The 27,718-nt window shown below is 41.3% G+C and overlaps 1 protein-coding gene across 1 annotated transcript; it reads right to left on the bottom strand.

The window, feature by feature from the left end:
- Nucleotides 1-987: 987 nt before the first annotated feature.
- On the bottom strand, nt 988-27,323 carry zmat1 (zinc finger matrin-type 1). Its single transcript, XM_060935461.1, has 7 exons — nt 27,130-27,323; nt 18,210-18,316; nt 13,904-13,993; nt 12,893-13,028; nt 9,480-9,758; nt 3,793-3,883; nt 988-2,360 (listed from the first exon to the last, which is right to left on the bottom strand). The coding sequence occupies exons 1-7, from the start codon at nt 27,260-27,262 to the stop codon at nt 1,448-1,450; spliced, it is 1,749 nt and encodes a 582-aa protein (XP_060791444.1). The 5' UTR covers nt 27,263-27,323; the 3' UTR covers nt 988-1,447.
- Between the last annotated feature and the right edge of the window lie 395 nt (nt 27,324-27,718).

Here is a 27,718-nt window from a genome sequence, read left to right as displayed (position 1 = left end):
CCTTGTTCCTCCTGACCTCTTCTGCTGCTCGCTACTACTACTGTTGTCATGCTGACCGAGGCTGTTGTGTTTCCCGCTTGTGGTCTCGTCACTTCCGGAAGGGGCAGTGCTGAAGTAAGTAGCTCGACTACGTAGCTCGACAGGGTTTACATGCACTAAGTAGCTCGGCTACAATCGCATAATCTAGGTCGCGTAGCTCGATTACGAGAAATCCAGTTCGGTTCGATTTCAGCCGAGCTAAGGTGTTTCCATGGCATTTAGAACTTCGATTTCAGTCGAAATTCGATTTTCTCTATGTGCATGTAAACGCACTGAGTGTGTGTGAGTGAATGAGTGAGAGTGTGTGAGTGAGTGAACGAGTGTGAGTGAATGAGTGATTGTGAGTGAGAGACTGAGTGAGTGCTGACTTCTCTCTTACCTTCCTTCTGTCCAGGGATGACTAGCTGCGGCTCTGTGAGTTTTCCACCTGTACATCAAATCCAGTGTAATGACAGGAATTTTTTAAGATGGAAGTTTATTATACGGCATGAGCTACTTCTAGTAAACTCGTGCGCTCTGATTGGTTCCTGGGCAGGCAGTATTTTCCCGTAATACCTGTGGGTGATTACGCACCTTCGTTCCAAGGCGCTGGCTTTCGATGTTGTGAAAAACAAAAACTACAAAAAAAAAAAAAAAATTAACTGGAAATCAAAAATGGCCGAAACACAAACGACAAACGAGTCACAGAGTTATTCAAGAAACGAGCAATGAAGAGCATTCAGACACCGCTAACAAAAATTCAGCTTTGAAACCGCTAGCTGTTTATTCTGCACGCGTGACTCAACTACGTTACAAAAGCAGCGTCACGCCTCATTATAATGACCGTCGATTTTAATCTTAGAAATAAAAAAGTCATATAATAAACTCCTTATTAACCTGGCTTACTCGGTCTTTACGGGAAAATATCAGACCGAGGTCTCTTTGTACAGACCGAGCCGTAGGTTAATATGAAATAACAAAAACATCTCAATATTTATTACTCCTTATTGTATACAGGCCTTTACCCAGGCACGACCTTAAATTAGAACAGTGACTTAAAAAAAAAAAAAAAACCTATAATCAAGCGTACATGGCGTTTATTTCATTGTAGTGTTTTGAGAAGACACATTGCTTGATCTAAAATCCCAACATGCCTGAATTAACCCTGTTGTGCAAAAATAGAATAGCAGCAGACTGATGTACTGTAGCTACACCACATGTAACCATGATCCATCTGGATCAGGAGAAAAAGTGCAGTAATAAAGCACATATGGGGAAAAGAAAAAGAGAGAGTGAGTGTGCTGGTCGTATGCGTTAGGCAGAAGTTTGTGGTGTAGAAAAAACAAATGTAGGTAAATCCGTCGTTTTGCCTTCAGACCATTTTGACTCTGCTTACGTCGGCTGAACGAGAGCTCACGACCTTCGTCGATCAGAATATCCCCAAAATGGTTTCATCCCAGAGCTTTTCCTCTTCTGTCCTGTTGTCCTCTCTGTCCTTCGGTTTCTTCTTCTCTTTTTTGTGCTTTGCTTTCTCCTCTTTAAGTCCTTCGCTCTGTGCTTCTCCTCCTCCTTCTCCCTCTCCTTTCGCCATCGCGACGTGAGACGCCGTGTTCCAGTCTCCTTCGTCCTCTTCTCTCCGTCTCTTCTTCGCAACTCTGTCTCTGTGCTTTTTCTCCTTCCACCTCTTTGCATGATCTTCATCAGAGCTTCCTCTTTGTCTTTTTGGTTTCTTCGCGCTGCCACCTTCCCTCCTCCTCCTTTCCCTTTTCCTTCTCTGCACATCCTCTTCCGAATCATCATCGTCATCATCTCTTCTTCTCTTCGTTCCTTCTCGTCTCTTTTTTCTCCGCCTCCTCCTGTCCTCGCTGCTGCTGCTGCTGGTCGTGGTGGTGCTGCTATACGAAGACGAGGAGTCTGAGAAAGAAGATGATGAGGAGTCTAGTGATTCTGGGCTCCTCCTTCGACGCAGTGCTCTTCCTGTGAGCCCAGGGATGAGTGGAGGAGGGTAGGACGAGTAACCCTGATCCCATTTGTTCGGCACTGGGACTCTTCCTCTGAAAGCGGGAGGATTGGGGTGAGGATGAAACGGCAGGTGCCAGGGCTGCGTTCGGAACGCAGGAGCACGAACACAGGATTGGAGAGCGAGAGTCTGAGGCTGGTCACAACCCTCTCCGCTTTTTTCTACTTCGCTCTCTGTTTTCCTCTGGCCCTGAGTTTCAGATCCCTGCCCCGTTTTGGGCTCCAGTCCCCGAGACCTCTGCACCTGGATGTAGTCGGCCAGCTCGTCCTGGAACGAGTCGTACACTTTCTTTTTGCATAAATCTTCTTGCATCTTCTTTTCTCTGAGATGGAAGAGGAAGTGAAGCGTAAACCTCGCTGAACATAAAATTGCGCTAAAATATCAGATACACACTATGGGTGGGAATTTAAAGTGCTGATGACACGTTTTTGACATCTTTGGCGATGTTTTATAACATAAAAAGTAATTCCCGATGATCCATATATTAATTCACGAAGGCGCCTATTTTACCAGTTATGATGATAAACGCGGCTATTTGGGCAAATTTGACGGGGCTGCAGCACCCAGGAGACGAAGGAGGAGGAGGAGCTATATGACGTCAGCGAAAGAACCTTCCTCCTAACTTACCAGTTTGTTGTTGATGCGACAGGTGTTCAGTTTATCATTATTAGTATTTTTATTAGACATTATTATATATATAGTTATTATGCCTTCGCGTTGTGTTGCCGGCTTTTGCTCCAAAACCCACAAGGATGGGGTAAGTTTATTCAAGTTTCCCAGAGATCCCGAGCTGCATGCGAAGTGGGTGAAGCAAGTCAGGCGCACTCGTGACAAGTGGGAGCCCTCACCAACATCCGTCCTGTGCTCTGAACACTTCGATTTGGATTGTTTTGACACCCTTCCCAGCTTAAAAGAATCTCTTGGGTGTTCAGTTCAGCACAAACGTGTGTTACTCCCATCAGCAGTGCCTACACAGTGTTGCCAGATTGGGATTTTACCCACCCAGTTGAGCGGTTTGAAGTGCATTTTGGTGGGTTTTGAACATATTTTGGGGTGGAAAACGTTTTCCAGCCTAAAATATGTTCAAAACCCACCAAAACGCACTTGAAACCGCCCAACTGGGCGGGAAACCTCCCAATCTGGCAACACTGCCAGTATTCCAGAAGGGGTCTACTAGTAGCTATGCCGGATCCAAAGACAGTCCTCCTGTCAGAACATGTGTTGTGAAACGACATAAGATAAAGGTACGTAGAGCTATAGATTCTACATGATAATCATAAATGTAATCATAAAGTCGGCGTGATATCAGTCATGTATTTGTTTGTGAAAGCTTGCGGCTTTCATGTAACTGCCGCCTAGCAACGAGAGGCAAAGGGTAAAGAGGGTAGGCTATCATAGATTCTATTCGGAAGAGATCAACACAATTCTAGACTCCCAGAAGAGGAAGAGCTAGCACTAGAGAGTTCACCGGCGTTTTCATGCGCCATTTCCATTGAGTAGAACCAGAGTAGAACAGCCAGCGAACTGCAGCGTGTTCTCCCGCTGACGTCACAGCATGGCCGCGAGCCACGGACCCAGTTTTCTTGCGCTGTGCAATTAAAAGTTGGATATTTGCGTAACAACAGCTTCTTTTCACGTAATTATAACAGAAATCTAACATGTTCGCCATGTTGTATAGTTCATTTAAGAAATTGCATAGAGTCGTGTTCGTGTCATCAGCACTTTAAAAAAAATAAAATAAAAAACCTGCTTACTTTATGTAGTGCTTATTGCCTTTCATGTGAGCCTGGTATGTGTCTATGGAGTGGAGAGTCACATGGCAGACTGGACATGTAAGGGAGCTTGCTAGAGAGATAAAATATAAAGAAAGACGAGTTGTGGTCACATGTTCCCAAGTTGCCTATTAATCACAGTCAAACATTTCTTTTACCATCAAATGCTACCTTTTTTTTTTTTTTGGTCAAAACTATTTTTAGTGCTGCTAATTTGTACAACTAAACAGTAATTTTATCACTAAGTAAAGAAATATCTGTGAAACTACAAGGCAAGTTCGAATACTTCAACTTTGGAGTACTCAAATAATACATGAACGTCATTATCCAATCCCACAGAAAGATCCAGACTGATTCCCGGATGCTACTGAGGCCGGAGATGAATACAGCACTCAGGTTCAACTCCTGGATCATTTTCAACCCAGACGTTCCTGTAGATGTCGCATCCATCATATAAGGAAGGCTGTTCTTTAAAGGAACAGTCCACCGTATTTCCATAATGAAATATGCTCTTATCTGAATTGAGACGAGCTGCTCCGTACCTCTCCGAGCTTTGCGCGACCTCCCAGTCAGTCAGACGCAGTCAGACGCGCTGTCACTCCTGTTAGCAATGTAGCTAGGCTCAGTATGGCCAATGGTATTTTTTGGGTACCAACACCTTCTGCGCGCTTCGACAGCGCATTGATACGGAGCTCAGATTAGGGCTGGGCGATATGGCTGAAACCTGTATCACGATATAAGTGTTTCATATTGGTCGATATCGATAATTATTGAAACATTTTATGACCTATTTAAAATAAGGACCAGGAGGGAACAATACTAAATTCAAACATTTATTTTAAACTTAAACTTCCTCTGACAGCCAATAAGCAAGGAATGTCAACACGTATGTTCAATGTTACGATCACAACGAAAACTGAGCAGTTATCAATAATAAAGTGCTTAAAAAACTCAAGTGTTATAAAAACATGAGCAAAGTGTTAAATGTAAACATAGCAAAGCCTGCTATGTGAGAAGGACTGTCATATTTTTAATTTTTTACTGCAAGTTTAGTGCAAAAAAAGTTCACCCTCTGCTGAATAACATTTAAAAACATAAATAAAAATATGCAGTGCTTTATAAACATAAAAGAAATTGAGTGAAACTGCGGTAGACTTAGACTATTCTTAAACTATTCAAGTATATTTTCATTGAAGGTTTAATAAAATAAAAATAATGTTTTGTAAACATAGAAGAAATTAAAGTAAAACTGAGGTAGACTTAAGACTTCACATCTGTAACATCTGGCCTTACTGACTTTATCCACAATTTCCTCGCTCGTTCCGGCACTCATCTTTCTTTTCTTGGCCACGCTGTTTCTGGAAAAAAAATAAACACGACCACAAGACAACGAGATGGCGCAACCAAACGCGATACTGTTACATGATTGGCTATCAGCGTGTCACTCCCTATGCGTTGCTAGGCACCAGAGGACGAGTGCCTTTGCTCATGCAACCAAGCTTGCTTCGCAACAACAGTTGATTGAAAGCGGACCTAAACCAGAGAGAGCTCTGGCTAACGCTTGTTTCTTGAAAAAAAAAAACATTCTATCGAATGTATTTTCTATTGATATCAAGTATGTGTCTATCGCGATACGTATCGTTATCATTTTATCGCCCAGCCCTAGCTCAGATATCAATGCGCTGTCGAAGCGCGCAGAAGGTGTTAGTACGCCTGTCATTATAGTGCGGACTTTCCATAGCATAGAAAATCGCTACGTTTCAATTTGTGTAACTGAACTTGTTTCATATCACTGGTCATATAAACCTATGTAAACAGGAAAAACGCGGAAGAGTTTGGTCGCATCTAACTACAGCCCCCAAAAATACCATTGGCCATACTGAGCCTAGCTACATTGCTAACAGGAGTGACAGCGCGTCTGACTGCGTCTGACTGACTGGGAGGTCGCGCAAAGCTCGGAGAGGTACGGAGCAGCTCGTCTCAATTCAGATAAGAGCATATTTCATTATGGAAGTACGGTGGACTGTTCCTTTAAGAGCTCTGCTGATGGACATAAACGTCCATGCTGCCCGCATTCAGTTCCAGCTGAGCGGAATTTTTAAAAATTGTTACAGCCTTAAATAATTAGTTTAAACTGCAACCTAAAAACCAGAACGTCAAGGACGTAGGAGGTCATCTGGCCTGGCGTCAAAACAACCAACGGAACTGAAATGTGACGCTGTGAGACCGGACCAACCTCCACGATGAACTATTTACAACAGGAAGATCAACAGAGGACTAAATTTTGTTCCCCGACGGAAGATCGACCCAAAACATCGATCAGAACTGAATTCGCATGATAAATGAGAGAGGTGATACAATTCCAGTCAGAAGAAAATGTGTTAAATTGACCTAATTACTAATTTATCAGCAAAAATTGACAATACAATGACCAAGTTTTGTACAGAAGGCCTAGCTCTTTCAAATAAAACAATCAGAACGCAAACCCGTTCAGAACTGACGGAGGAGGTATGATTTAACGGAAAATAAACAAAGCTGTCAATAAATTGTTTACAAGAAAATCAACAAACAAATGAGCAAGTTCTGTTCCTCAAGTGAAGATCGACCCAAAACATCGGTCAGAACTGAAATCGGATGAGAACTGCGAGAGAAGATACGATTCTAATCAGAAGTCTGAAAACTCGTTAAGTTGACCTAATTAGCAGTTCGTTAGCAAAAAAACTGACAATACGGCGACCAAGTTTTGTACAGAAGGTCGAGTTCTTTCAAACCAAACAATCAGAACAAAAATCCACTGAGAACTGACAGATGATTTAATGGAAGATAAACAAAGTTAACAGGAAATTCAACAAACAAACGACCAAGTTCTGTTCCTAGAGTAAAGATCGACCCAAAACTGGAATCGGATGAGAAATGAGAGAGAAGATAGAATGAGTAAAATTCGTTAATTTGGCCTAATTAGTAACTCGTTAGCAAACAATTACACGACCACGTTTTGTGCGCCGTGATGAGTTCTTTCAAACCAAACAATCAGAATGGAAATCCATGAAGAACTGACGGAGGAGATGTGATTTAACTGAACTGTGGATGATGGATGGACGCCACGCCATGGCAACAGATCATCAGCCTTACGGTCAGATGAGCTAAGAATAGTTACACCCTTAAAGTGCATATCCTGGACCAAGTTTGTGTTTTTTTATATGAAAGTATGTCGCTTTACACACTCATCCAGAAGGGTAATTTTGCACAAGGCCATCTGTCTACAGCAGAAAAAAATAAAATAACAAAACGCGTCTGGAAAAATCCCAAGGGAGTCTGGAGCCAGATTCGTGACGTCACCTGCGGAAGCGCCAGCAGGCTGCGCGAGCTTTGCACGGTTTCAGTGCACAGCCTGTGTAGACCAAGCGCTCCCGTTTCTCTCTCATTGTCCGGTCTTTTGGGAAACGATGAGTACTAATCCCATCAAGATTGGTGTTGCTACACCCTCCTACGATACATCTGTTAACCATTTTAATAATTACGCGATAACGTTGAAGAAATTTGCAGAAAACCACCAGGTCGTTTTCTCAAACAAACCAGCGCTGACGTAGGATTCAGAAGGAGGCGTCCCGCACGCGACGTCACGAAAATCAATATTTCCCGGGAAATCCAAATGCCAAGTTTTTTCAGAGGCGGACCAATTTGCCTCAAACGGCTTGATTTCAACTGAATTTTTCTGGTATTGCGAAAGGTAAAAAAAAATTTGCACAAAATGCAGAATGTGACAGATATTTGATCAAAGTTAAATATAAAATAGGAGAATTACACTGATCTTGCTCCTGAATTTACTCGTGATATGCACTTTTAACCTAAAAATCATAGAACCTGGAAATGATTTCTACACTGTGTTTGATTGTTAATCAGCAATAATAAAACATCCGAAAGCTGTGAGCGTTTGTTTTAACTACAGTTAGGTCCATAAATATTTGGACAGGGGCAACATTTTTCTAATTTTGGTTCTGTACATTACCACAATGAATTTTGAACAAAACAATTCAGATGCAGTTGAAGTTCAGACTTTCAGCTTTAATTCAGTGGGTTGAACAAAATGATTGCATAAAAATGTGAGGAACTAAAGCATTTTTTAAACACAATCCCTTCATTTCAGGGACTCAAAAGTAATTGGACAAATTAAATAATTGTGAATAAAATGTTCATTTCTAATACTTGGTTGAAAACCCTTTGTTGGCAATGACTGCCTGAAGTCTTGAACTCATGGACATCACCAGACGCTGTGTTTCCTCCTTTTTAATGCTCTGCCAGGCCTTTACTGCAGCAGTTTTCAGTTGCTGTTTGTTTGTGGGCCTTTCTGTCTGAAGTTTAGTCTTTAACAAGTGAAATGCATGCTCAATTGGGTTGAGATCAGGTGACTGACTTGGCCATTCAAGAATATTCTACTTCTTTGCTTTAATAAACTCCTGGGTTGCTTTGGCTTTATGTTTTGGGTCATTGTCCATCTGTATTATGAAACGCCGACCAATCAGTTTGGCTGGATTTGAGCACACAGTATGTCTCTGAATACCTCAGAATTCATCCGGCTGCTTCTGTCCTGTGTCACATCATCAATAAACACTAGTGACCCAGTGCCACTGGCAGCCATGCATGCCCAAGCCATCACACTGCCTCCGCCGTGTTTTACAGATGATGTGGTATGCTTTGGATCATGAGCTGTACCACGCCTTCGCCATACTTTTTTCTTGCCATCATTCTGGTAGAGGTTGATCTTGGTTTCATCTGTCCAAAGAATGTTCTTCCAGAACTGTGCTGGCTTTTTTAGATGCTTTTTTAGCAAAGTCCAATCTAGCCTTTTTATTCTTGAGGCTTATGAGTGGCTTGCACCGTGCAGTGAACCCTCTGTATTTACTTTCATGCAGTCTTCTCTTTATGGTAGATTTGGATATTGATACGCCTACCTCCTGGAGAGTGTTGTTCACTTGGTTGGCTGTTGTGAAGGGGTTTCTCTTCACCATGGAAATTATTCTGCGATCATCCACCACTGTTGTCGTCTGTGGGCGTCCAGGTCTTTTTGCATTGATGAGTTCACCAGTGCTTTCTTTCTTTCTCAGGATGTACCAAACTGTAGATTTTGCCACTCCTAATATTGTAGCAATTTCTCGGATGGGTTTTTTCTGTTTTCGCAGCTTAAGGATGGCTTGTTTCACCTGCATGGAGAGCTCCTTTGACCGCATGTTTTCTTCACAGCAAAATCTTCCAAATGCAAGCACCACACCTCAAATCAACTCCGGGCCTTTTATCTGCTTAATTGAGAATGACATAATGAAGGAATTGCCCACACCTGCCCATGAAATAGCCTTTGAGTCAACTGTCCAATTACTTTTGGTCCCTTTAAAAACTGGGTGGCGCATGTTAAGGAGCTGAAACTCCTAAACCCTTCATCCAGTTTTAATGTGGATACCCTCAAATGAAAGCTGAAAGTCTGGACTTTATGTCCATGTCCATTATATAACTATAACTTGAATATGTTTCAGTAAACAGGTAAAAAAAAAAAGAAAATTTGTGTCAGTGTCCAAATATATATGGACCTAACTGTACGTTAAGGCTGACACGATGACGACTTTTTTTGAAATCCACTTCAACCATGAGCTGTAACTGAAAGACTGATAGAGTACCGTGCTCAGACTGCTCTCCCAGCTTACTGTGCAGCTCCTGGCGGGACAGGTTGCGCTGGTGCTTGCGACCGTTATAGTGTTCAGCAGCCATCACTGGGTTGTTAAATGAAGCGGTGCACAATTTGCAGTACTTGTCTGGGTCACTCAGGTCAACTCCCTGGGCAGCAGAATCCATGCCTTCCTTCTGTTCCTGAACCACATCGCTGTGTTCACGTCCCTCCACTGTATCATCCACGGCACTTATAGGAGGATCCGCTGAACTCACCTTGGTCTTGGTATCTATCAATGACAAGAACGACAGTATTTTTCGGACTATAAGTCGCACTTTTTTTCATGGTTCGGCTGGCCATGCGACTTATACTCCGGTGCGACGTATATATGGGGTTTTTTTCACCGCGGAATAACTGGAGCTGATGCTGAGTCTGACGACAGCCACGCAGAAGAAGAGGAAACGGCGCTTCGTCTGCCACTGGAGTTGGCAGAGTTGTTCGGAAGCGACACCGAGGATGAGGAATTCAATGGATTTGCTGATTTGGAGTGAAATCGTCAGCTTGATAAACTTGATTGACCTGTGTTTTATTATTAATGATAGGCCTATAGTTATTTAAATAAGTTATGTAATGATTTTAGGAAGTGCTTAATTTGTGAAGTGGGAGGTCCCGGAACGCAGGAGGTGGGTGGGTCCGGCGACTCAAAAAAAAAAAAAGGGCGGGGTTTACTACAACTTTACGCACACACGCTTATTGTGTGTGTAAAAAATAATAATAATAATATCAGACATTATGATCTTAGAAGACGCTTTAGTGACGAACAGTTACAGACAGTAACGCTACGTTCACACTGCAAGGCTTAATGCTCAATTCCGATTTTTTTGTGAGGTCGTTCACATTAACAAATATATGCGACTTGTATGTGATCCTCAGTATGAACGAAAAGCGACCTAAAAGTGTTCCGCATGCGCATTGCAGGATACGACGACGTCACACGCAGTGAGCATGGCCAGTGTTTACGGAAGTAAAACCGCCCGGTTGCGGTATGACTCATCCAATCTAGCTTGAATAGCTGTATCCCCCCAAATGGAAATCAGCTCCCTAACCTCTGCGTCCTTCCATTGAGAAGATTCAGAACCTTCACAGCCCGAAGCGTCCCTCGCATTGATGTCATGCGCAGGGGCGCAGATACGTTTTTTGAACTGGGGGGGACAAAAAACTGGGGGGGGACAAAGCTGCCAGCAAACCAACCCCAACCCCGATATGCCTGTCAAACTTGTTGTTAGTAACCATAGCAACCAAGCTCGAGCTCGCAACCTGTGCAGTCTGCGCAGCTCAACCAACCGAATATCAGTCTTTGTTTTGTTTTATGTGAGTTGTTGCAACTATATGTATACACTGCCGTGCACCTCAACAAACCGAATGGTAATTAGTCTTTTGATTTTTCCGTGAGGTTTGCCTTATGCAAAGAAAGACAGCATAGACGGTTTTTCCTCCCTATAAGTGGGGGGGACCGAACAAGGTGAATTTAAATATGACTCGTCCCCCCCTCTATCTGCACCTGTGATTATGCGCCATGTTGTTGTAACTTTTTTGAGAGACCCGCCGCCTACTTCAGCGCAGAATAGTGATGTTTGTGGCTTGTTGATGACGTGTAAGTCGGATGAATGCGACCTGGCGGTTCAGACTGAAGTCGCATATGAAAAGATCGGATAGGAATCGGAATTAGGACCACATATCCAAACGGCCTGGGTCGGATTTGAAAAAATCGGATCTGTGTCGTTCATATTGTCAATAAAAGATCGGATACAGGTCACATATGGGCGAAAAGATCGGATTTGAGTCACTTCAGCCTGCAGTGTGAACGTAGCCTAATATGTCGTGATATGTTATAAAATATTTTTTTATTAGGCTATATATTAAATTATATATTAAATTTATCTTCTAAAATAACAGACTGTACTCATATCACAACTGGTTTATTTCACCATTGGAGATCAGATCACACAAGACATGAGTTAAATGACTCATTTTAAGGATTTAAGTAAGGTATTTAAAAGCAGTGCCAGCAGGACTTCGTGGCTCAGGTGGATAAGGCGCCATACCATAAATCCGGGGACCCGGGTTCGATTCCGACCTGCGGTCATTTTCCGAGCCCTCCCTGTTTTTCTCCTGCTCATTAAAAGCAGTGCCAGCAAACATAAGTGCAATCAATTCAAGTAATAGTTAAGAAATAAAGGGTTTACAAAACAAGTTGGATAATTCATTTTAAAAATTTTAGTAAGCTTTCTTGTTTTTTTGCCATTTTTTCCACAGCGCAAGCTAATGGCTACAAAAAACCCGGTGTTCTATTGAGCGGAAGTATACACCCCATGTCCCCCCCCTTCCCCTTCCGCATAGATTTTGTGAATGTCATAGGAGAGAAATCAACAACAGATATCAAAATCAAAACCGAACACTAAACAAATTTTTATCTACTTATTTAATTTATTGTTTGATTTTTTTTTTCCCTTTGTGATGGTCACGGAGGTGATCTGATCCATTTAAATAGCTGCCGGAACACCGAATGAAATGAAAATAGCTGCCGGATACGACAACGGAGGTTACGGATCTTGTTCCGTCATGTTCCGGCTCAAATTAAGCCCTGATTTTCGGCCTATAGGCTATTGAATAACTTGATGTTACGGTACATATTCAGCCAGTTTTTCTCTGGGCTATTATAAATGATTTTGTTTTGCATTTTTAAAAATAACTCTCCTTCCAAGATGAACTTTATTCTTCGTCTCTGATGTTATGGTGTTAATGGTCTGAATAACGTTTAATGTTTTTATCTGATATGACGTTAACTGGCAGGCGCACTTTCTGCCTGTTTTTTTCTCTGAGCGGTGGTTGTTGTTTTTTTTTCACTAGACGGTTGTTTTTACTACCGTACCTGTCTTTGGAGATGATATACCTATAGCCTCTGATTTGATTAAATAAAATTCGACAAAAATGAAGAATGACACTCCTCGATGATGACTACCGCTTTAATAACACAGATGAAAGAGCCATGGGGCGATAATAAGCGCTACCGGTAAAAATATTCTTAAAGCAAACTGATTAATGCATCAGTAATAGGCTACTAATATTAGTTATAATAATAATATAGGCTATTGGTAATAACGATAGTGATAATATTAAAGATGGTAGTAGATATTTAAAATAATCAGATATTTAAAATAATCAGACCCTTCAAAAAAGTGCGACTTATAGTCCGGTGCGACGTATATATGTTTTTTTTCATCTTCATAATGCATTTTTTGGCTGATGCGACTTAAACTCCGGAGCGACGTATAGTCCGGAAAATACGGTAATTATAATCCTATTAAACTGTGAAATATACACTGTCCTCCAGAATTATTGGCACCCTTTGGCATCACTTACCTACAGAGACCGTGGTGCTGGACTTCCTTGTGTTCTTGGCATGGACCTTTCCCTCGTAGTGAGACTTGGCCACCACAGGAGAACTAAACACCATACTGCACAGCTCGCAGAACTTCTCCGGATCTGCACTAACACTCTGTTAAAGCAAGAAAATCCACCCGGAACATAATCTTAACCTTTAAAATTAACATGCGGTCTTCTATTCTTTTTGTAAAAATGTAACATGCTGGTCCATTTCCTCTTTGGTTAACTGGCTTCCTGCATTACCCAGAATGCCATTTGAGTAGATTTTTTTTTTAATGAATTCGTCACCAAAAATACATTACAATACAAAAAAAAAAAAACTATTGACTCAAACTAAAACGGGGTGTGACGGGGGAAAGAAACAGAACTTGCGCCCCAAGTGCAATCTAACCCCCTACAATACTACATGCATTAAGAATATACTCTAAAAGTACAAACACGTAAATAAGAATATGGCAAAGGAGTAAAATGTATATCAAGCTAAATTAATATCAAACCTGGAAGACTATAAGTTCCTCGCTTAGACAAATAAATATTAATTAGATTGGTCTTTAAAAAAATGGAGCAAGCGCCAATAGTGGAGCCAGTGGGATTTAGCTCTTGCTTCATGTCTACCACTAACTTCTAACAAAAAAAAAAAAAAACACCATCGAGCAACAAATTAGCAGCGGAATCGCTGATCACATCTCAAATATTTCAATATAAAAACATTACATACATTTAGCAGACGCTCTTATCCAGAGTGATGTACAACATACCCAGAGCAGCCTGGGGAGCAGGTAGGGGTTCGGTGCCTTGCTCAAGGGCACTTCAGCCACTCCTGCTGGTCCGAGGAATTGAACCAGCGACCTTTTGGTCCCAAAGCTGCTTCTCTAACCATTAGGCCATGGCTTCGTCAATTTTTAAACATATTTACTGTGCTACAGGTACGGTAACACACTGACCCAAACAAGCCATCATGCTAAAGCTGCACTCGTGGTAATTTACCTGCAAGCTGCTGCTCTCATGGCTCTGCTTGTTCCTTTCAGCTTTCTTGGTCTGCAGGTAGATTCGAACTCGCTGAGCATGCTTCTTACCCTGATGACCAAAAAAAAAGTTTAAAAAATATCCGCAAATGTCTTAACAGTATAACAAACCAAGTGTTGCAATCGAGTCACTAAGGTGGTGTTTACATTAGACCGTATCCGTATCGTTTTCGTTGCAGATGCACTGTCCGTGCACATTAAAGGAACAGTCCACCGTACTTCCATAATGAAATATGCACTTATCTGAATTGAGACGAGCTGCTCCGTACCTCTCCGAGCTTTGCGCGACCTCCCAGTCAGTCAGACGCAGTCAGACGCGCTGTCACTCCTGTTAGCAATGTAGCTAGGCTCAGTATGGCCAATGGTATTTTTTGGGGCTGTAGTTAGATGCGACCAAACTCTTCCGCGTTTTTCCTGTTTACATAGGTTTATATGACCAGTGATATGAAACAAGTTCAGTTACACAAATTGAAACGTAGCGATTTTCTATGCTATGGAAAGTCCGCACTATAATGACAGGCGTACTAACACCTTCTGCGCGCTTCGACAGCGCATTGATATCTGAGCTCCTTATCAATGCGCTGCTGAAGCGCGCAGAAGGTGTTAGTACGCCTGTCACTATAGTGCGGACTTTCCATAGCATAGAAAATCGCTACGTTTCAATTTGTGTAACTGAACTTGTTTCATATCACTGGTCATATAAACCTATGTAAACAGGAAAAACGCGGAAGAGTTTGGTCGCATCTAACTACAGCCCCAAAAAATACCATTGGCCATACTGAGCCTAGCTACATTGCTAACAGGAGTGACAGCGCGTCTGACTGCGTCTGACTGACTGGGAGGTCGCGCAAAGCTCGGAGAGGTACGGAGCAGCTCGTCTCAATTCAGATAAGAGCATATTTCATTATGGAAGTACGGTGGACTGTTCCTTTAAAACGCCGGAAAACGACTCCACAGGCGGAACAGTTTGAATCCGCCAGGGCCCACATATTCAACCCAGTACGTATCTGATCCGGTGCTGTGTAAACATTGAGGAATGAGGATACGCAGTGCTGAGCTCTAGCTGACGTCGTCATTGGACGACGTCACTGTGACATCCACCTTCCTGATTCGCTGGCGTTGGTCATGCCACGTTGGTCATGTGAATGAGCAATACAGGAAGTGTGTTGGTTACCGTAGCACTAAATAGTCTTGTTGTAATTGCAAAAAACGGCCGTTCTGCGAAGTGAAGAGTGTACCGAACACCGTTAGATCCTTCTAGCATAAACACGAAGGCCATACACGGTGTAAAAAAGGCGTCATTGTAGTACCAGTACCGCCGATAACAGACTGGACTGGCATACTTCATTTTTTACAACGACATCCTTCCACTTGCAAGTGGTGAGTGACTTGCGCATGCCCGATATGCACTGGGATCATGTGACGTGCCGTCTAATTAGTCATGTGATTAGCGTATCCGTGTATTGGCGTTGCTGTGTGCACGGGGAACGGTTTTGTTGCGGGCACAGAAATTTTGTGTGTTTTAAAAACGTTAATCTGATGATCCGCTGATTCGAAATAATGTAAACAGGGCCTGAACCTCGAGTCCCCAGTGTTCATTAAAGAAAATCTCGAGTCGAGTCCGAGAACAAGACTCCACCCGCACCACTTGACGGTGGCTGTTGCTGCGTTTATGTGAAAGCGTCTCTCTGCTGCTGTGTCGGACTAACGTTCCTGCTCCATTTTAGTTAACAGACTATAGATAAAAAGCTTGTTCATTGCTCAGCGAGCCCCGCCCACTATCAACAGAGCAATGAACATAGCGTGTCACTTCCTTCCCTGGGTGGAGTCTTGCCAAATGACGATTGAAGTTCGAGGTCGTCCCCTCGATAGTTCTTCTACATATGGAACACACAGCAGTGTATTTTTTCCCACTGCACGAGAAGTCCGTATAAGCAAAGCGACAATCCTAGGGGCGTCCTGTCCAGGCATTTTAGCGCCGTTGATGTTAGTTTGTTCCTGAACATGACGTATGAAAAGGTGAATGTGCATTCTCTTGCAGGAAATTGGTATAAAAATTAACGTACAGTTGAAACCGTATATTTACATACACTTTAGGAAAAGACACAATCTTTTTTTTTTCTCATAGTCAGACATGAAATCAGACATTCACTTTAACTTTTTCATGTCTGTCTGAATATTTAAAATTATTTCAATGTACTTAATGCCAAATTAATCAGAGGAGGAGTTTCTCATCTCATCTCATTATCTCTAGCCGCTTTATCCTTCTACAGGGTCGCAGGCAAGCTGGAGCCTATCCCAGCTGACTACGGGCGAAAGGCGGGGTACACCCTGGACAAGTCGCCAGGTCATCACAGGGCTGACACATAGACACAGACAACCATTCACACTCACATTCACACCTACAGTCAATTTAGAGTCACCAGTTAACCTAACCTGCATGTCTTTGGACTGTGGGGGAAACCGGAGCACCCGGAGGAAACCCACGCGGACACGGGGAGAACATGCAAACTCCGCACAGAAAGGCCCTCGCCGGCCCCGGGGCTCAAACCCAGGACCTTCTTGCTGTGAGGCGACAGCGCTAACCACTACACCACCGTGCCGCCCAGAGAAGGAGTTTTTTATTCAATATTTTAATTGCTTTTATCAAATCAGAAGTTTACATACACTTCATCAGTACTCGGTACAATTGCCCTTAAACTGTCTGACTTGGGTCAAACGTTTTGGATAACCTTCAACAAGCTTTGCACAATACTTGACAGGAATTTTGGCCCATTCCTCTTGACAGAACTGGTATAACTGGGCCATATTTTTTGGCTGCTTTGCATGCACATGTCATTTCAGCTCTGCCCACAAATGCTCAATAGGGTTGAGGTCGGGGCTTTGTGATGGCCACTCCAAAACATTGACTTTGTTGTCATCAAGCCATTTTTTGACCAGTTTGGCGGTGTGCTTCGGATCATTGTCCATTTGGAAGAACCATTTGCGGCCAAGCTTTAACTTCCTGGCAGATGCTTTCAGGTGTTGGTTCGGTATCTCCACATACTGTTCCTTCTTCATTACTCCATTGATTTTGTGAAGTGCACCAGTACCTCCTGCAGCAAAACAACCCCACAACATGATGCTGCCTCCGCCATGTTTCACTGTTGATATGGTGTTGTTAGGATTGTAAGCGTCTCCTTTTTTTCTCCAAACATATCGTTGTTGATTATGGCCAAACAGCTCAATTTTAGTTTCATCCGACCACAAGACATGTCTCCAAAAATTGAGATCCTTTCCCCTGTGTTCATTTGCAAACTGTAATCTGGCCTGTTTATGTTTGTGTTGGAGTAATGGCTTTCTCCTGGCAGAGTGGCCTTTCAGCCCATGTTGGTGCAGAACTCGTTTCACCGTGGACAGTGACACACTCTTACCAGCTTCAGCCATCATCTTCACGAGGTCCTTTGCATTCATTCTTGGGTTCTTACGCACAGCACTGACCAGAACCCGCTCATCTCTGGGACTCAGAATCCGTCTCCTTCCTGTGCGGTATGATGGCTCGACATTCCCACATTGTTTATACTTTCGTATAATGGTTTGACCTGAAGACCGTGGCACCTTCAGGCTTCTTGAAATTTCCCCCAAAGATGAGCCAGACTTGTGCAAGTTAACCATTCTTAGTCTGAGATCTTGATCAATTCCTTTAGATTTACCCATGTTGTGTACAAGGAAGCACTGGGTTTGAGGTGTTCCTTAAAATACAATCACAGGTGTGTCTCCAATTAATTCCAATGTTGCCAATTAACCTATCAGAAGCTTCCAAAGACATGACATCATCATCTGGGCGTTCCTACATTGTTTAAAGGCACACAAACTGCAGTGTATGTAAACTTCTGATTTGATAAAAGCAATTAAAATATTGAATAAAAAACTCCTTCTCTGATTAATTTGGCATTAAGTACATTGAAATAATTTTAAATATTCAGACAGACATGAAAAAGTTAAAGTGAATGTCTGATTTCATGTCTGACTATGAGAAAAAAAAAGATTGTGTCTTTTCCTAAAGTGTATGTAAATATACGGTTTCAACTGTAGATATAAATATAAATATCTTATGCCAAATTATTATGGCATGTGACAAAAAATAAAGAAAAAAATCAGAGTCCTTGTCTCCAATTTACAAGTCCGAATGCAGTTAACGTACAAGTCCGAGTCATCAGTGCTCAAGTCCAAGTCGAGTCACGAGTCGGACTCGAGTACTACAAGCTTAAATAAACATTCATACAAACCTCATAGTGAGAGACTCTTTGAGACTTGAACATCAACACTGCCTCGCACACCTGACAGAAGGTGTCAGTTAACAGGCCTTTAAGCAGCTCATCATCATTCTGGGTTTCTGCCAAGACGATAACAACCAGTAATGAAGTTATGTAACAACGATGTGTAATGTAGACAAGAACAAAGTTATATGTTATGTTATGTTATACTACACAGTGAAACTATGAGGATCAGGGAAGCCATGTGATGAGGAACAGAAGATGATACCTGACTTAATAAACTTGAATAAGAGACTTGAGCATTGTAACCTAATGTACGCTCGATTACACAGCAACACATCACTTCTTTATTCATACTGTAGCTAAAAAATACACATAAGGATTTGCTTATCAATCACAAATTTATTAAGGGGAAAAATTTCATTATAGGTGTATTAGCGCTGCACTGCAAATTATGTCAACTGTTAATCATTACTGCAATAACAGATATCGGAGGAGGCTGCCATATGCAGCCTCATCAGATCCATGATGTTCGTTTTGAAAAATGTGTGCAAATAATAATCTCATAATATTAAATGTTATTATACATACGTGCCACTTTTCCATGGAATAAAAACATGTATTCTATTTCCTTCTAGCAGGTTTATTAATGGCATGCAATATTGTTATTGTATCGCTTATGCTCCATGTATTACACCACTTTCCCCAATGGAGAACGAGCGTGCAATGTTGTATGTTGTCAAGACAACACGACGTCACACAATGGAGCTCATGCGAAGGTCCAGTGACAACTTTTCTGTTGCGCATACGCACAATCATTTCTTTGTCAGCCGGGAAAGAGAGGGTTAATTCAGTGCGCTTTTTCAGCACTAAATAAATAAACTGAAACTAAAAGACGCGTTGAACACCCGAAAGGCTACCGAAACTTCATTATATATTCTTCATGCATATTTACAAGAGAAAAACAGACCAACAGACATCGAAAAACTGGAAAAGAGACACGTCGGAGATGTAAAACTTCCGTGCTGGTGAGGGACTCGGACAGTTTGTACATAAACATGGCGGCGAGGTTTACATCATTAAAAGAGGAAGATTTAAAAAGACAGACGGGCTGGACACCCGAAAGGCTATCAAAACTTCACTGGATATTCTTCACGCATATTTACAAGAGAAAAACAGACCAACGGACATCGAAAAACTGGAAAAGAGAGTAATAGGAGAAATATTGTCAAAGTTCTACTTGGAGGTAAGGAAAAGTGACGGAGACTTTTACAAGACGACTTCACTCGTGGACTTCACTCAGCAAAGCCGTTTTGTTTTGAACAACTGCAGTGTAACAATTAACTACAACCAAAAGTAACTGTGAACTTGAACTGTTGACCTGGATATCGCTTGTATATAAGTTGGGTTGTTCAGGCTTTTTGGACTTGTACCATTTTTATTGTTCGAACTTTGACTTTGTACAGTACATTGGATTGACAGAACACTGAATTACATTCGATCAGAATCAGCATTCAGTATTGGCAAGTTTCCCCCGTTCTTAACTTTTTGTAAAATCTATAATTGTTCCATCAAATGTGTATGTATAACAATAATAATAATAATAGCTGGCTTTTTTCGCCATATACCAGATATATTCCATTCAGCTACTTGTCTTCGACTCGTTCAATATCATGCTAGCTGAATGGGATATAATAATAAACTTTATTTAAAGACAGAGCCAATTTAGCACCGCTAATCTTACATTGGGCCATCTGATAATAATAAATATACAATATATAATACAACCCCGATTCCAAAAAAGTTGGGACAAAGTACAAATTGTAAATAAAAATGGAATGCAATAATTTACAAATCTCAAAAACTGATATTGTATTCACAATAGAACATAGACAACATATCAAATGTCGAAAGTGAGGCATTTTGAAATTTCATGCCAAATATTGGCTCATTTGAAATTTCATGACAGCAACACATCTCAAAAAAGTTGGGACAGGGGCAATAAGAGGCTGGAAAAGTTAAAGGTACAAAAAAGGGAACAGCTGGAGGACCAAATTGCAACTCATTAGGTCAATTGGCAATAGGTCATTAACATGACTGGGTATAAAAAGAGCATCTTGGCGTGGCAGCGGCTCTCAGAAGTAAAGATGGGAAGAGGATCACCAATCCCCCTAATTCTGCGCCGACAAATAGTGCAGCAATATCAGAAAGGAGTTCGACAGTGTAAAATTGTAAAGAGTTTGAACATATCATCATCTACAGTGCATAATATCATCAAAAGATTCAGAGAATCTGGAAGAATCTCTGTGCGTAAGGGTCAAGGCCGGAAAACCATACTGGGTGCCCGTGATCTTCGGGCCCTTAGATGGCACTGCATCACATACAGGCATGCTTCTGTATTGGAAATCACAAAATGGGCTCAGGAATATTTCCAGAGAACATTATCTGTGAACACAATTCACCGTGCCATCCGCCGTTGCCAGCTAAAACTCTATAGTTCAAAGAAGAAGCCGTATATAAACATGATCCAGAAGCGCAGACGTCTTCTCTGGGCCAAGGCTCATTTAAAATGGACTGTGGCAAAGTGGAAAACTGTTCTGTGGTCAGACGAATCAAAATTTGAAGTTCTTTATGGGAATCAGGGACGCCGTGTCATTCGGACTAAAGAGGAGAAGGACGACCCAAGTTGTTATCAGCGCTCAGTTCAGAAGCCTGCATCTCTGATGGTATGGGGTTGCATTAGTGCGTGTGGCATGGGCAGCTTACACATCTGGAAAGACACCATCAATGCTGAAAGGTATATCCAGGTTCTAGAGCAACATATGCTCCCATCCAGACGACGTCTCTTTCAGGGAAGACCTTGCATTTTCCAACATGACAATGCCAAACCACATACTGCATCAATTACAGCATCATGGCTGCGTAGAAGAAGGGTCCGGGTACTGAACTGGCCAGCCTGCAGTCCAGATCTTTCACCCATAGAAAACATTTGGCGCATCATAAAATGGAAGATATGACAAAAAAGACCTAAGACAGTTGAGCAACTAGAATCCTACATTAGACAAGAATGGGTTAACATTCCTATCCCTAAACTTGAGCAACTTGTCTCCTCAGTCCCCAGACGTTTACAGACTGTTGTAAAGAGAAAAGGGGATGTCTCACAGTGGTAAACATGGCCTTGTCCCAACTTTTTTGAGATGTGTTGTTGTCATGAAATTTAAAATCACCTAATTTTTCTCTTTAAATGATACATTTTCTCAGTTTAAACATTTAATATGTCATCTATGTTCTATTCTGAATAAAATATGGAATTTTGAAACTTCCACATCATTGCATTCCGTTTTTATTTACAATTTGTACTTTGTCCCAACTTTTTTGGAATCGGGGTTGTATATAAAATAAAATTAACTCAAGAATACAAAAAAACAAAAATTACAAAAAAAAAAAAAAGAATATATCTGATCTACCACTCAAAGCCAGGTAATATTATTTAAATATTAACTCAAGATCAGATCATGCACACAACTCTAATGCTGCCATGCAAAGGCAAACTGAAGTTATTGCATATTTTGTGAAACGGAGTGTTGCGTATAACGTTTAGGTGCCGTGTCTGTTCTATTTATTATATGTGAAAGTTCTATGGCTCGACCTTGCTCCAGCTTCGAGTTACGAGTGTTTGAAATGTGCAGTAACTGCAAATTTACCATGTCAAACCAAGGCAAACTGTCATTTATCACAATTCAGTGATTCTGCAGATACTGCAGTTTGCCTTTGCACGGCAGAACGTGTCGCAATATAATCAACAATGTGATATTTTTGTCCATGCACCCTTCATCTGAAGGCCTGAAAAAGCAAAGAAAATTACGGAAAATAATCCAAAAATTACTGTCTAAAGGATTCCGTGACGACTGCTCAGGAAAAGTACGTCCCATCCACATGAAGCTCGAATGTATTAAGAAATACAGAAAAAAAATGTTTGTTTCACTGTTCGTTACCGTTCCCTCCAAATAGCTTTGTACTGTATATAAAGAACATCTTTTTTTTTTTTAAAGATTTTTTTTTTGGCTTTTTTCACCTTTATTGGATAGGACAGTGTAGAGACAGGAAATGAGCGGGAGAGAGAGAGACAGGGAGGGATCGGGAAATGACCTCGGGTCAGAATCGAACCCGGGTCCCCGGATTTATGGTATGGCGCCTTATCCACCTGAGCCACGACGCCCCCGAACATCTTTTTTTTTTTTTTTTAAATAAATCCATGAACAGAGCGCTACAGTCTACAGACTGTCAATTCCTCACTGACACCATGAAGAAAATCCTGAGTTTAAAAGGTAAAAAGGAGTTCATATTTATTTAGGTTAAAGTTCCTTTTCCTTTTATTATTCAAAATACTACTCGTGATTAGGACATATCGACGATATTTAAATAATACTGGCTGGCGTTGAGTGGCATATCAGATATAGTCCATTCAGCTAGCATGATACTGAACGAGTCGAAGACAAGTAGCTGAATGGACTATATCTGATAAACAGCGAAAAAAGCCAGCCAATATTATTATTATTATTATTACGCATACACGTTCGATGGAACAATTATAGATTTTACAAAAGGTTAAGAACAGGGCGGTAACTTACCAATACTGAATGCTGATTCTGATCGAATGTAATTCAGTGTTCTGTCAATCCAATGTACTGTACAAAGTCAAAGTTCGAACAATAAAAATGGTACAAGTCCAAAAAGCCTGAACAACCCAACTTATATACAAGCGATATCCAGGTCGACAGTTCAAGTTCACAGTTACTTTTGGTCGTAGTTAATTGTTACACAGCAGTTGTTCAAAACAAAACGGCTTTGCTGAGTGAAGTCCACGAGTGAAGTCGTCTTGTAAAAGTCTCCGTCACTTTTCCTCACCTCCAAGTAGAACTTTGACAATATTTCCGCTATTGCTCTCTCTTCCAGTTTTTCGATGTCCGTTGGTCTGTTTTTCTCTTGTAAATATATGTGTGAAGAATATCCAGTGAAGTTTTGGTAGCCTTTCGGGTGTTCAGTGTGTCTGTCTCTTTAAATCTTCCTCTTTTAATGATGTAAACCTCGCCGCCATTTTTGTATACAAATTGTCAGTCACTCACGAGCGCGTTAGTTTTACATCTCCGACGTGTCTCTTTTCCAGTTTTTCCGATGTCCGTTGGTTTGTTTTTCTCTTGTAAATATGTGTGAAGAATATCTAATTAAGTCTTGGTAGCCTTTCGGGTGTTCAATGCGTCTTTACTTTCAGTTTATTTATTTACTGAGTGCTTAATCCGACACTGAATTAACCCCGTCTTCTCTCTTTCCCGGCCGACAAAGAAATAATTGTGCACATGCACAGCAGAAAAGTTATTATTGGATCTTCGCATGAGCTCCGAAGTGTGACGTCGCGTTGTCTTGACAACATGCAATATTATAACAATATTGCATGCTCATTCTGCATTGGCGAGAGTGGCGTAATACATGGAGGATAAGCGATAAGATAACAATATTGCATGCCATCAAGAAACCCGCTAAAAGGGAACAGAACACGTTTTTATTCCATGGAAAAAGTGTCTTGTATATATAATAATCTACAATATAGTCTGCCAGGATCAGACTGCATGAATTCAGGATGATTTTTCACATGCCCGACAAATTTTCAGCATCAGGCCAGACGATCAGGTCTTGTAGTGTGACATAATCAAAGAACAACAATGTGGTGTCTAGGACGCCTCACAACACCCCAACGAAAAGTCCAGCACGTCAGAACTGTTAGTTTGTTGATCGACACTTTCTTGACCCTCCTCCCCAACAACATGATTAATGATTAATCGTGGTCAAAATTGTAATGTCGCCAATTTGCCGATAAAGACACGGAACGAATTTACAGCACCATGATCGCCTAATCTGACACAATGACCATCATGAAAGACAAAAAGATCATGTAGTCTGATGCCAGAATAACAGACTGTACAATAAACGTGTTCTCGACGTTACGATTAGACAATGAAGAGCGTCTAACCATCGACCTATGATGAATAATGAACACCACATTCTGCTGGAAATAGGTTTGCGAAATAGGTTTCAAAGTGAGCTTGAGGTAATAAGGATGTTTGTCCTGGTCACTGGCATGTTTCAGTTCCGTTCTGTTTTCTTGTAGTGGTCTGTATCTACGCCATCCTCCTGTTAGTGGATTTCAGACGAGCGTCACAGCAAGCAGCCGTCACGGCCTGAGACTTTTAATACTGTCACAACTTTAACACTGGTGATAAAGTCTCATTGTGTATTTTAAGAACGTTGATCTCAATTTACGGCCAAAAATAATTATTTTACGACGTGATTTTTCACATGCGACAGCGATATCAGCCCAAAAAATCAGAACGTTACGTCGTAATCTGGCATAACTCAAAAGAAGCTGACACAGAGTCACTTTATTACTGAAAAGATGCCAATGTTGGAAAGATGTGAAATGTTAAAGTATTGCACCAGAGGAAAATTACTGCATTCAAGTCATAACCAAAATAACAAACAGGTCTAAATGTGTAATTTCAGAAAACGTATTTATTGAGACGAATGACAAACACCTTTTGAGAAATACGATAATTATCGTACATCTGGAAGAGCTGAGATTGGATCGGTTTTCAAAAAAAAAAAAATTTAATACAAAAAATAAACACAGAAGTGTGATCAGGGTCAAAAGGTGGATGAAATAATTGAGTTTTATATTAATTATTTCAAAATATTTTATATCTATTTACAGGGAAAATAACCCTCATAAACCTTGAGGCGTAACGTACTTATACTTAAAGCTAGACGGCCTTCGATTTCATAAAATCAGTGAAATTTAGCTCCTTCTGAAATTTGCTCATTGTGATAGACGTTTATCTCTGTAATATCTCATGAAAATATCAGGTCATTCTGTTCTGTGGCTGGGAAGTTATTTAATTTGAGTGGATTAAAGCAAATAATCTGCATAAAATCGCTCGCTTCGTGCATTCAAGCAGACAGAGGAAGTCCGTGTGTGTGCGCGCATGCGCAGGTTGAGCGTGCACTGACAGTTCTGTCATTTTGTTGCTAAACGAACAGCTGATCACACCGAGGTGCTCGCTGAGCGTTTCCTTTCCTTCTTATATAACATAACGTCTTTTATTTGTTTGCGGTCTGGTTTCCATCAAATCCTGTGCTCTGATTGGCTGGCGAGCAGGTCCGTATCCTATGACACGGACCCCAGTTACGGACCTCTGGCGACTCGCTCGTCCACAACAATAACACACATGGTAGCAATTTTTGTCAACGTTTATTTTCGCATTTCTCAGGAGAACAGCATTAATTTTACAGCATGGATAGCGATAACGACAGCGTTCACAGCGAAAGCGAGTTTTACGACCCTGAGGAAGAAGAAATAAAAGAAAACATTGCAGAAGAAAGCTAAAAACCTGTAACTGTTGCTAACGCCAAGCAAAAACATGGCTGAATCCCGAATGACTCAATTTTGTATAAATAGGGGACTACACAGGCGGCAAAATGTAGTTTTTTTCCTGCCATGGAAGTGCACTTGTATACCGAGGAGGAAGCTATTTGCATTACAGCCGTGAATGAGGATTCAAAATGGCATCTCAGCTCGGTTTTCCCTTTCGGGCGCTCTCGTTTTCTGTTAGAATTTGGTAAAGAAAAAAATAAATATATTATTTACCAGCTTACGGTCGGTCCATATGGTGAAATACCGTGACCTCGGCCTCGGTCAGTAGTTTCAAGCCCTCAGTCATGGTATTTCATGATACGGACCTCCCAGCTGGTAAATAACATATATTTCTTCTCGCTTTCTTTCCGTTACCGTAGTCGGTCGTTCACGTTTCATTCGCGCACACACTCACGTCCTCCGTTTTTCACTCTGGTTTCAAATTTGTATCCCACAATGCCTTGCATGAACAGGGAAAGCCCACCACCATGTGACGCATGATGTAGTATCTTCTATTGGGTCATGGTGAAGCAGGAAAAAATAGCGGAGAATTCAGGGCCACGTAGCGCTAATTTCATTAATTGTTCTATTTAAAAAACTAATAAAATTGGAAGTCCGTGTTTTGAATTCAGTAGCTTTCGGTCCACTAGACAAAATAATAATGTGTCAGGGGAAAATGTTTTTCATGACCTACACTTGAAAAATCTGAAAGGTGGTCTAGCTTTAAATGTCCTTTTAAGCAATTAAAGGGTGTCAAATGTAATATGAACATAATAATAATAATAATAATAATAATGCCAAAAATTCACTTCAAGTCACAAATCTGAGTTCTGAGGTGAGATGAGGTGTAATGTAATGTAGTTAAAATGCCCTTTTGAGTCAAAATAAAATACATGAAATAATTGTAATATTATTAATATTCTAAAATAATAATATAAATAAAAAAATAGCACTTTTATGACATTTTAAGTACTTCTGAGAGAACATGAGTCTAAAGTGCTCTCCTATACTACTAGCAGGCTGTACTAGTTACCAAGTGCATTCCCAGATATAAGCCGATAATAAAGATTATTTATCAATTTTTTTGGTTATTACAAACAAGCTAACTTTGTGTAGAATCGTTTCTAAAAATGATTAATTTGACTTGTGAGTTTATTAGCTTTAAAACCCGAAGCTAAACACCGAGTGAGCCAAGCCTGAGTGCGTTATTGTTTGAGATGGGACTGAGGGAGCCAGCTAACGCTAACTACTCAGAGCTAGCTTAGCATGCTAGCTAGACTTAGCAGTGTTAGCTAATATAACTGCTCAAACCTTTCCATCTCGAACAAGTTGTCTGTTCAAGCAGTGCATGAATCCTGAAGCTGGTGAAAAACTCGTTAAGGTGCTTTTTTTTGTATAAAACAGGGATCTAACAGTCTGAATACAGCTAGCACACAGATGTTTGGCTAATTACTGTGCCGGACTCACCTTCTTCAACATGACAACTATGGACATTAGTATTTGTGAGCACTGTTTCGGCGTCTGACACAGAGGCCGAGTCTAAATTAACAGTGACACTGTTTTCAGTCGGACACGATACGCTGTCATCAGACACAGACATGTTTTTAATCTCAAAAAGGAAAAGGTACAGCAGCTACCTTATCCGACATTACTAAAGAAGACTGACTAGCCAAATCTAGGACACTGCGCATGCGCAGGACGCACTCCTGTACTGGCCTAGAGTAAAAGAACTTAAATGGCCATGAACCAGTAAAATCACCACAGTTATGGTTGGACGATCAATGATAGAGTGAGAGATATGAGGATCATCTCATCTCATCTCATTATCTGTAGCCGCTTTATCCTGTTCTACAGGGTCGCAGGCAAGCTGGAGCCTATCCCAGCTGACTACGGGCGAAAGGCGGGGTACACCCTGGACAAGTCGCCAGGTCATCACAGGGCTGACACATAGACACAGACAACCATTCACACTCACACCTACGGTCAATTTAGAGTCACCAGGACACGGGGAGAACATGCAAACTCCACACAGAAAGGCCCTCGCCGGCCACGGGGC

Source organism: Neoarius graeffei, chromosome 12 (assembly GCF_027579695.1).
Source record: "Neoarius graeffei isolate fNeoGra1 chromosome 12, fNeoGra1.pri, whole genome shotgun sequence".
Taxonomy (NCBI): domain Eukaryota; kingdom Metazoa; phylum Chordata; class Actinopteri; order Siluriformes; family Ariidae; genus Neoarius; species Neoarius graeffei.
The sequence above is the reverse complement of the archived record's forward strand: the minus strand, read 5'-3'. Positions and strand labels throughout refer to the sequence as shown.

Excerpts from the sequence above, each read along its gene's own strand:
- zmat1 (XM_060935461.1), bottom strand. The coding sequence starts at position 27,262 with ATGTCTGTGTCTGATGACAGCGTATCGTGTCCGACTGAAAACAGTGTC. Across the intron at positions 13,994-18,209 it reads AAAGAGTCTCTCACTATGAG|GGTAAGAAGCATGCTCAGCG; the intron begins GTTTGTATGAAT and ends TTTGGTCATCAG. Across the intron at positions 3,884-9,479 it reads GGGAGAGCAGTCTGAGCACG|CAAGCTCCCTTACATGTCCA; the intron begins GTACTCTATCAG and ends TTATCTCTCTAG.